General features: G+C 36.4%; 1 protein-coding gene across 1 annotated transcript; it reads left to right on the top strand.

The window, feature by feature from the left end:
* The first annotated feature begins 360 nt into the window (after window positions 1–360).
* LOC120336872 (beta-1,3-galactosyltransferase brn-like) lies at window positions 361–11,503 on the top strand. Its single transcript, XM_039404642.2, has 5 exons — window positions 361–476; window positions 963–1,062; window positions 1,970–2,103; window positions 2,637–2,862; window positions 7,533–11,503. The coding sequence occupies exons 1-5, from the start codon at window positions 416–418 to the stop codon at window positions 8,200–8,202; spliced, it is 1,191 nt and encodes a 396-aa protein (XP_039260576.2). The 5' UTR covers window positions 361–415; the 3' UTR covers window positions 8,203–11,503.
* The last annotated feature ends 209 nt before the right edge of the window (window positions 11,504–11,712 follow it).

Here is an 11,712-nt window from a genome sequence, read left to right as displayed (position 1 = left end):
CTGCCGAGAGATCATGATCATGAACGGGGCGGGACATATATTTTTACCCCCCCCCCCCCCCCCCCCCCACACACACACACCACAAAGACATGGTTATTAGGAAATTTCGTTCGAGTCCGTTAGTGAATTCTGAATAATTATAAAAACTCTCGCTGCTTTCGACAACAGCTACGCGAATATACTGAAGTGGTTTCTGTTGAGGATCCCGATCTCTGTATTGTTGCCTAAACTTAATTAGATGTTTTTTTTAGCTCGATTGGATTATTGCCGACTTTGAAGTGTGTGAACTGTGAAGTATCTGTCGTGTTATAGTTACACCCGTACTTTAAGGTGTCGATGATGTTTGAGACAATTGTTAGGCCTTTGGGACAGATTTTAGCAGAGTTTGTAAAATTTCTTGCGGAAGTTTAAAATTATGGAAATGAACTATTTTTACTCTTTAAATGGCTGTTTGATTGGAACAATACTTGAGATAGGTGCTCTTACTTTAATGAATTTACATTCTCTTAATTAGGGCTGGGACCAGTTAATTGATTGACCCATTTTCATTGATACCATCCAATCATTTTTTGTATTAACCGTTGTATATGTCTGAACCATTTCACCCGTGAATTAGTTGGCTCAGGCATACCGCACTTGGTACATTACAACACTCACAATAGGATGAAGTTATTTTGAATTTTATTTGTGATGATCTCATACCTTGAGTTATTCCAGCTGATAAAGGTAGTTTCACGACTTGGCATTGAAAAAATATTAAATCATATTACTTAGTTGTTGTCTGGTATGGCTAATACTATATTGATCTTACAATAATATTCCTTGCGCGCATTTGCAACGTAGACGACCGCAATCCGGATGTTCCTTCTGACTAATAACGCTCGGGTCGTAGCATATAGTGGTATATAAAGAGGTATTCAAGGCGTCATATTATTATTTTGTTTTATTTTTTCTGTACGTAGGAGATATGAAATTACTACCTCGTTTAATAGCATTTTCAACGGTGTACCTATCAGCCTATATGTTCATATTGTTTTGGAGAAGCCGTTTTTTGCACGGAAGGTAAGAATGATTTTTAGTTAAAAAGTCAGACTTTCAAGTTAACGATCAAATTGTCAATCAGTTTTCAACAGAGTGAAGTATTGTATGTAAGTGAATTACAATTTGTTGCATCACCTAATAATCAACAAAAACTTTACCGGCTTAGTTGAATGCGCAGATAACGTAACTAAATAATATTTGCCTACTATTCAAATTGTCTCGTATTTTAATGATTTAAGTGATTTTTTACTCTAAATTATTTGAACGACGAATTTATGGGTGATCGGTTATTGAATGGTTGCGCTTAAGGCAACATTATCAAATAACTTTAATTTATCAAAACAGCGTGGTTTATAATTTGATCTGCATTTCCCGGAATAAGAGCTGGTAAACCGAATCATTCTAAACATACATCCTCGCCAGAGCACGCCTGGCTATATTTGTTTGAGCAGCCGCGTTATCTATTGTTGTAAGAAGAACTGCTGAAGTGCCCGGTGTTTCTTTATTCTGGGGTTGTGAAAGCAAACCGTTTGAACGATAACCGGCTTATTGAAGATTACGTGTTTATACTGCGATATATCTAATTTAATGTTTGTTATGGCGAATTTTTCGTTCATAAATAATTAATCAATGCTCATACTCACTTGAGTCTGCAATTTTATATGGATTCAAACACGACTACATACAGAAATAAACGCTTTAATAGCTTTTTAAGAATCGACCTTCTATAAAACAATAAAAAATTTTATTACATTTTTTGTGACTTTTTTTTAAAGAAAATTCACGCACATTTAAAACCGAGAGAGACTGACCTTTAATCGAAGTTATGGGCCTCCACCAAAATACCAAGGTCTTTTTATGTTGTAAACAGTAGTTCAAACTAATATTACAACTTAATTTTAAATTAGACTTGTTTTTATTTCCGCAGCGTCGACGAGTTTTTACATTTAAAAATGATGAACAAATTAACCAAACGAAGACAACTTTTTTCGTTTTTGATGAGACCTATGAAAATCAAAGTTGAAACACCAAGATCGAATTTATTAAATTTGACTGATCCAGGTAGAGTAGAAGCTTTATTATTAAATATGAAATGTCACGATCACTGGATCAAAGTCATAAGAGAGACTACTGATAAAATTGCAAGCGAGCGCACCAACGCCGTCGATTATTGAAATTGTACATAAAATTATTTTTGTACTCGAGGTTTACCTGTAGCAAACGATTTGCATATCATGCTGTTTGGCCGAAGTTGTTATGAAAATTGCTTAAATATTTATATATTAACCAAAGTCCAAGCACGGGCCTTAGTGCTTAATATCGTTAAATCATGCTTGGGATAATATTCTCTGCTCGATTCCCACTCGACCAAATTTGAGTGGGAATAAAACATCATTCATGTTGTTTACAACACACAACAGCACAACATGAAGTACAAAAGCATTATCAAGCGCTTGGGCAGATTTTCTTTTTGTTTCAAGAAAGAAATTAGTATCATTTATATTTCAGTTTCTCTATTATTCGCAAGGAAGCAAATCAAATCTTCGTATTCTAGAACTTTTTGAGTTATGACTACCTAAATTCATATAATACAGGTTTACGATGGTCGATGATTGTATTTGTTAAATCACATACCTCGCATCGATCTCGGCGAATGTTAGCCAGGATGTCATGGGCTTCATTCGAATATGTTGATGGAATTCGAATTGAAACTATATTTATAGTTGGTAAAGCTGAAAATCAAATAGAACAATCCCAACTCGAGGACGAAAACAAAAAATATGGAGATCTTCTACAAATCAATATAGAGGAAAAATACTCGTAAGTTTGTATTATGCGAATTGAAATGGACTAAACTACAACTGAGACACTCCGTAACAATTACGTCCTTGCGTATATATCGTTTAGGTTTCAAATATCCCATACAGCAATTGGCCTGGTAACCGGATTAATTTGTCTAGTCGTCTAGTCCAGTGAGTCCCAAACTTTTTTGACCATCGCCCCCCTACAGTAGCTTATACAACTTCATCGCCCCCCGGCACTACAAAAAAATGTAAAGTCAGAAACGAATATATTACAGACCAAAAAGGAAGTCAAATCATAGCTTATAATGTTTTTTAATGAGATGGATGAGCTTGATGTCTTTCAGCGAGTTTTTTATTATATCTAAAATTACCCCGTTTACAGATGGAAAGGCGATTTCGTTGTTTTGGTAGCAATAGTAGCACGGCTGAAAACCCCCTTTTCACCATATAATATAGGTAGGAAATGATGAATCCAGGGTTCTACCTCCTCAAAAACCGCCGTGTACTCTTGCCTTACAGCATTTCACTCCCCAAATTCACCCCATTTCACATTAAAATAATTAAAACAAAGGTAATTTTCCCAAACTTATAATAATGATTTTCGTACATCTCATTCATTCCCACAGCCTGATGACCTGCACCAAAATACTTCGGTAAATATCATCCCCGATTCCTTATCCTACCATGGCCTCCAGTCCATAGAATTAATTAGCCTTTTGTTTTTGGATTCATGGACTCGGATGTGGAAGATGCCGTGACCAACTACTGTATCGTGAATCTCTCGAATAGAATATAAATTTTATTTCCTTATTGCATTGCATTATATATATTCGAATATTTACTGCGCTATTGAACCCCTGCCCTCAGCATCAACTTTTTTCGTGATTCCATTTGTCTAATTACAATTAATTAAATTGTAGGCTCGTTACACAAGTAGCTGTTCGATAGAATTTTCAGGATATAATAAAACTTAGTCTAAACGTGTCTCACGATAAATTCTGTTACGTAAAAAATGTAATTTACTCCTCGAGCGTAGATTATGGGTAATATTAATTCATCGTCAAAACCGCCATTTGGATGTTTCTCCGGGCATAGACTTCCTTGTTTACTTCGTGACATTGGCCAATCAGCAAGATGCAAATGCCCTCTTTCGCATCCGCTCAGACACACTCTCTCAGACAGACTTTCAGGCGTGAACATTACCCTATTTTCGCGTTTTTGAATTATATTCGTTAGTTTTTAGTTGTTTTTCGGAAACTTATATATAAATCAAATAAGTCAATGATTACTTTGTCTTCCTATGAGTTTCAGTTTAAATACAGTAATCAAAATTTATTGTAGAAATAGCTGTGATAGACTAGGCTAAACTTCTTCATCGGTATTTTTTAAAAACAGATTGTTGGATGGTATGAATTAGAATGATAGTTTGAAACAAATTACCCCATTTTACAGGCAGCAACTCGCGAAACCACTCTTAAAATAAGCACCGAAAATTTTAAAATGGTGAAGTATAGGAAGAATTTTCCGCAGTCAAAGGTCGGGGTAAGGTCCATTCAGTGAATCGTTCCGGGCCAGATTATTTTACTTCAGCCGTATTTTGCCGACCACTGGGATACGCAAACTACTGCGAAGACGAGTCAAGCAATCCCTTTGCGTGTGATAATCGCCCACGTGATTCAAGCCTGCGAATTCACACGGAGTACAGAATAAGTGCACGATGCGCCGAACAAAAACAGGTTTCGCGAAATCGCCCCCCTATCGCCCCCTTCGACTTTTTCGCCCTTCCCCCCTCTGTATCGTTTTCGCCCACCGGAGGGCGATATCGCCCACTTTGGGAATCACTGGTCTAGTCGACGTTCCCGATCCTGATGAAGATCTAATTTCTATTCCTCCTTTATTGTTCTCTCACATTTTGTTGACATTTTTTACATTCTGACTATATACCCCACAAAGTATAATTTGACTAGTTCAAATTATTGCTGGAAGCGGATACAATACTTACTCATTCGACTCATTGTATTGACGGAACTTTGTTTGTGGCACGTTCTTATCTATACTTCCAACCGATTTGCGTGCAATTCCTGTTTAACTTCTACCAATATCAATATTCATCTCACTTTGAGCAGTTGAAAATCAACTTTTGGAATTCGATTTGTTGCCAATAGAATTCGTGGATTGAATAATTTTTTAAGCATGATAATTTAAATCAATACTGTGAATTGTCCATTTGATGACAAAAACTTGTGCCCAGTTCCAGTAAGGTCACAATATACATGGATGGCGAACCTTTATTTAAATAAAGGGCACAATATACATTTTTATTATGAAAAAGAACACTGTGGGTCACAGATATTAAATCAACGAACAAAAAAATGCTTTTGTTTCTTTTCCGCAAATCCGAAAACACGAATTCGCATGTAGGCTATATGAATTACCGATAAACCTTTATAATGCAACTGCAGAATTAGGCTTGTACGTAATTGACAAAAATCGATTCCGTAATTACGGCCAAATCGATCACGTAATGACCTGTAACTGCGATATTTTCCCACACATTTAAACCTATCATAACAACCTATTGAATCCACTTCTTTTCCGAATAGTACATCGAATTTTTGTTTTCATATTCCTGGCAGTACTACACGCCGGCGACAGATGTTAATGACAAAAATATCAAGGAGTGAATTAAAATTAATTTTATTCTGATTTTTATCTTTTGTGTTAGCTCTGATTTTCCTTTATCACATCCGCAAATTAACAGCCCTAATTTTATGCGATCAATTTTATCATTGGTATACTGGTATACGGATATTTATGAAACGATAGTTAACTTTTTTTAAATCGACTTTCGTATTAAATAAAAGTTTCGGGATTCTAATTTATTGATCAATGACGAGCTTATTATCTCGTTTGATTATACTTGCGCTTGCCTGGCGACGAAGACTTGTTATTGCACCGTTTTTTACATTATTCGACTTTACTACCTATTTAGCATTTTGTAATAATTAATGATGCCGACTTATTGACGATATTCCGATTACCATGCTTCATTTTACATTTAATTATTTCGCGGCCCAAATGTTATAACATTATTTGCGATAAATTTAGATCAAATGTTAATTATTTGCGCATAATTTAAATACGTCTTTATAGGACATGCCTTTTCCGAAAATTCAAAGCTATATTGCAAAATAATGCATTTTGTGACATTTATTTTGCAAAAATAACTTATTTTTCTAACTCAAGTCGACGATCCTATCGGCCAAGATTGACACAAGTTTGGTCAAGTGCCGGTAGTATTCGAGTCGGATAAGTTGCCGCATTTGGTAAAGACAGTCAATCATATTTGGCCGAAATATTGCGGGGCATTGTGAAAAACATATTGAGATAGGCCAAGTCCGGACCGGTAACAGAACATCAAGATTTTGTTATAGAAAATGGATCTCGCACAGAATAAACACACTGGCTCATATTTGATAGTAGTTAAATTGAGAATATTGAACTGTTAAGACAAAAAGATGATCGTCAAAATTCTTGAATCCCGTTGCCTTGGTTAAATATAATCCAATGATCAGGACATTTCCAATAAAATACTGTACAAAGATAGTTATGCATTTAGTTTTCTAGAACACGGGCTCCCAACCGCTGATCCGCGGACCGGCACCGGTCCGCAAAGGATTTTTACCAGTCCGCGGGAAAATCCCGTCATTTTGTTATTCCTCTGCCGTCTCAATCGCTTTACCGATGCCAAAAAGACGAAGTAGCGTTGGTTCAGTACATTACGCAATTTCTTTTCCTTCGTCATATTGCTGTTCGATAAGCGCGACATTAATTATCACGGCGACGTATTGGCAAGAGTGAGAAAAGGGCGGAAAACGGCTGCGAATACCGAAACTCTTAATTCTTCTATTTATTAAACTTTCATGTTTTACAATCGACGGAATTGACTGCTTTGAAGAGAGCTCGATTCAATCGCGAAAACGCTCGACCAATAATTACGACTTTACGTAATTCGTAACTTCCCTTCCGTTACTCGAAATAATTCCGTAAATCCGTAAATTACGTACAACCCCATGCAGAATCTTTTATTGGTTCCAAAAGGTTTGAAAGGAAATACACTTTGAATAAATTATATATTCGATCTACTTTCAGCCGCATTAAAGTCTCTACCATCCTGCTCCCTCGTTATTTGAGATTTCTGTAGTCGTTAATTCGATAGGTTCGTAAAACTTTGTACCATTGGTTCTCGCATACGCGCCACATTCCCCTTTGATTCAGATACATCAGAAAGGGAATCGCTGTATGAAAACCGGGGAATAAACAGACCTATAACAGCATCGGTGTCAGTAGCTACAAAACGGTATATGTTATGGTAGTTCGCTAATTGAATTTGTGCAATTTTATCACCATAATGTTAGTAGGCTATGTTTTTAGAATATTTCGTGGGTCACCGAAAAAACTAAGTACCGTAGGTCACTTTATGACCCGCGGGTCGGTGGTTCGCCATCCCCGGTATACAACACTTCAGAATTTGTCGATATTCACCGAAGGAACCATCGAAGCTGTTGTTTCGTGGGTTATTCACATGGTTGGTGCTTGTCTGATGTAACTGCGATTTTGGCTATTTATAGCATTGAAAAGCATCGTTGGAATTCACTAATTATCATTTTTACTTTTATTTTCTAGAAACGTCGGGCTCAAGACATTAGCCGGAATGCAATACGCTGCATCTCATTTCCCACCCGATTGGATGTACGTCACTGCTGATGACGATATTATGCCGGATTTAAAACATTTCTTAAACGAACTCGATGAAATGCGGAAATCTAACAAGAATATTGGGAAAGCAGGCGGGGAATGCGACTCGAAAATCGTATGTGGACTTGGTTGTGTCGTTAGTGCTACACCTAAGCGACTAAAAGACAGCAAATGGTATATTAATGAAGAAGACTACCCTATCATTATATACCCAGCATATTGCATGGGCGGTCTTTACGGGATGTCTGTAAAGTTGGTAAAAGATTTGTACCGCATTTCTAGGACGTTGCCATTTTTCTGGATAGATGACGTATGGATTACCGGATTTCTCCGATTACGTCATTTTATTACTGTGAAATCAGAATGTCGGACGCCGGGTGCAGAAATGGGATTGTGGTCAACTTCGGCTGACGTTTTGTCAGTAACGGGAACAGAAGACATTTTAATTCAAGAGTGGACAAAATATGTAGCAAAAATTCACGAAAAACAGTTTATTCACGTCAATGATCATAATGGACATGATAGCGAAAGCCCCCTACCATTCGAATTTAAAGCTTGGTTGGAATATGTATTTCACGAAACACCACAGAAAATTTAATCAAAATTAACAAACGAGCTTTCAAATCGTTCGAAACCATCACTTACTACATAGGTCAAAAAATTGGGGTTCCGCCCACTTCGTTGATTATCACCATAAGGTCTGCATTGAATATTTTTTGCTGCCTCTTACAATACTAAACCGAATTAAATATCTTCAAATGCTATTTTTCCGGCTTCGACAAGCATTTCCCGTGTGTTGAATTGCTGCTTTCCCGTACACGATTGTTTCAGCCATCAGAATAAAAGATAGCAATATCAAGTTTCAAGCATATGGACTGGATATAATTGCTTATGCATATCGTATTGCATATTATTTTAGATAGGCAACTTCGTTATGTTTTCATGTACATTTCTGTAGGCCATTATTAAACCGATTCAACGATCGCTAGACCAAGCGAAGAATATAAGAAATGATTTATCTATAAACAAATTCCCTTGGTCCACGAATTTTCAAATTGATTCGTTCTGTTACAGTGATTCCATTGTGATCTTCTATATTTTGCAATAGTTTACAATTCTTGCCAGTAAAGGTCTCGATTGTGTGTTTGATGATTTGGCTTGTTACTTGTTTTCTTTTATTATTCTTACCGGTACTTATTTTGACTCATTCTATTTATTTATTACTGAGCGCCTCGCGCACGTAATACCAGAAGAATTTCCTGTTATCGCCCACGATAGATCGTATTATGCAATTTATCCTCCAGATCAGAAAACGATTGTCATATAGTAGGAAGCATTACTATTATGGTATCATCTTTGAACCATAGTTGTCAGTGCTCAACTTCAGACTTGATACTGAGATGATATTCGTTACCTAATTTGAAACGTTTTAAATTGGCTTACGCATAATGAGTAAACTATTTAGTCGCTTTGTTCATAGTATTGATGTACCTGCGATTGAATGAAAAAAACAATTTCATGATTGACAATGACGTACGCTTTCATTCTGTGCGCTAGTATTATTTTTCATATAAACGAATTCTTAGGAAATTCTTCTTCTTTACTATTTGAATTCTTAATATTGCGAACAAGGTTTTGGAATTAAGATTGAGAAGTGCCTTTTAAAGTTAAATTGGCTTTTGAATAAAAATTTATTCTACGCATACAAACATCCAGTCACTGTGCCCATTACGTATAGGGTGACACTCCCCCCCCCCCCCCTTTGGGTTGTCGATATACGAAATGGCACAACTATATTTCATTAGGAGGGCATTTAGTCTGTACTGTGCTTGCAAGAAGTTTGTATGTGGTTTGGTCAATCCAACCAAGACCTATGCTACTAATATAACTTTCTAGAGCAGTGGTTCTTAAACTTTTTGAGCCGCGCCACCCTTTGAAAATTTTTACAAACTTCGCGCCCCCCCCCTCTTTTTGCTTTGAAAAAATGCTTTTGTGATGGGCAGGTTGCTATATATTAAGATGGCGCTATAAGAGTGTTGGTCTCATAGCGTCATTGCTCAGATTGTTTAGGCATAAAACGCTTCGGAGTACAACTTCGCCATTCACTGTCGTATGTATAAAGCCACATAATGGTTGGTCATCATGCATTCCCGTTTTTGCAATACCTGGTAAACTGAAATTAATTTGTAAGTAAAACTAAACACGCAATAAACCTAGATGCATTAATGTATTTTCTGCTTAAACGTTTAAATAGGGCACGTAAAATTTCAATCAATTGTTTACTTCATCACTATTGAGCGATGCCAAAATTATTTACTGTGTGTGGACGTTTCCCCGGCCTTGACCGTTGAAAAATAAAGTCGCTAAGGCGTTTGCGATTGCATTTTGTTTAAATTTCGATTGTTTTCGTAAGCGTGGCGTGCTATTTAGTCCGTAAAAATTTGATTTCGGTGTTTATTCTCCTTAACTTTTTTTGTTCTCGAATGGAACCATGACATCTCTGAGGAAAACGAGTTAGTTTTTATTATATAATCATCAGCGACGAGATGCAAAAGATAGAATAAAGTAGTGAATCTGCAACCAAATATTTCTTTATTGTAAAAGCGAGATTATAAAATACTAAAATCAAAACGGAAAACACCATGAGTTTTGTTTTGAGATGGACCGCGACAGATTAAAAACACTTTCTCAGACATTACAAATGTTAAAAATTCCTTGTGCCTGCAGCACACCAGTAGTGTTCTAAAACTACTGACTTGAAATAAATTTTACTCCGTGGGTTTTAATTGCAGACTAAGGAATTTCTGTAACGTGGTATAATTAATCGAGCATTGCGTTAGAGCGGAGTAAGAGTTGCAGGGACAGCTCATAATGGTGAAATTGGCAAGAATACAAATCAAAACAAAATGTAATCGGTCACTTTGCCACACATTTTTATGGTTGTGGATCACCGTGGTATTTTGGAATGGTGGTGCTTTTATTTTATCGACGCAGTCGCAGATTTAATTTATCACAATTAAATGAATAAAACCATCCATTTTAATTAAATAAGTATATCGGTCATGGATTGAATTTTTCATTTGTAACAAATTAACCAATAATTTGGATAATGGAAGTCAAATTCTATATAATAATTGACGTAATCGAAATATTGAAGAGATCTTTCTAGTCTTTCTCGTGTATGAGAAAATGGATATTTTCCCATGTCGGGTGACCCATAAACAACCGAAATATTGAAGAGATCTTTCTAGATCATTCGAAATATTGAGTCTAGATCTTTCTCGTGTATGAGAAAATGGATATTTTCCCATGTCGGGTGACCCATAAACAACCGAAATATTGAAGAGATCTTTCTAGATCATTCGAAATATTGAGTCTAGATCTTTCTCGTGTATGAGAAAATGGATATTTCCCATGTCAGGTAACCTATAAACAAGTGTAATTATTGTAAGAAGGGTACCGAACATTCTAGATATGAGCAAAAATTGCTCCGTGGGAAACGAGATTTTTGGATAATAAAGAAAGGTACCGTTTTTGGCGAGCGAGATGAAAAAGATGTTACCGTTTAAATAGACATTTGATCGTGGTTTTCACGGCTTTTTCTATTTCAATTCGTTCTATACAACAATGCTGATTCATCACCGACTTGGTTTTCACGATTGTGAGTGTGTTTTATTGTAAGTAAATTTATTGTGATATATTATCCGTGGAAATAAAAATCTTTACAGGCAAATTGGTCAGATCCTTACTGTTATATAAAATTAACAGATATCTCAATTTGAACACGTAACCTACTATATATTCTGTTTTTGGAGTCAGATACTTATCTAATTCGCTTAATTAGAAAGCGAAGACAGCAGAAGTTACATTGGTGACCCCGACGTGATGTCGAGATTATTATGGGTCGTCAACAATCAATTCACGAGTCCAACGACAAAGGACATCCTATGGAAGAAGGAGAACCAGCCCAAGACCAGATACGGCCGGACAGTACGTCCGCCAGACCGGTATGGACAGGCAGAGACGGAAGTCTAGAGGAAAAGGAAGAGGAAAATTCGGACAATGACCAAATAACCCGGACCGATAAATCCGATAGAGAAATCATTTA

Source organism: Styela clava, chromosome 2 (genome assembly GCF_964204865.1).
Source record: "Styela clava chromosome 2, kaStyClav1.hap1.2, whole genome shotgun sequence".
NCBI lineage: Eukaryota > Metazoa > Chordata > Ascidiacea > Stolidobranchia > Styelidae > Styela > Styela clava.
The sequence above is the reverse complement of the archived record's forward strand: the minus strand, read 5'-3'. Positions and strand labels throughout refer to the sequence as shown.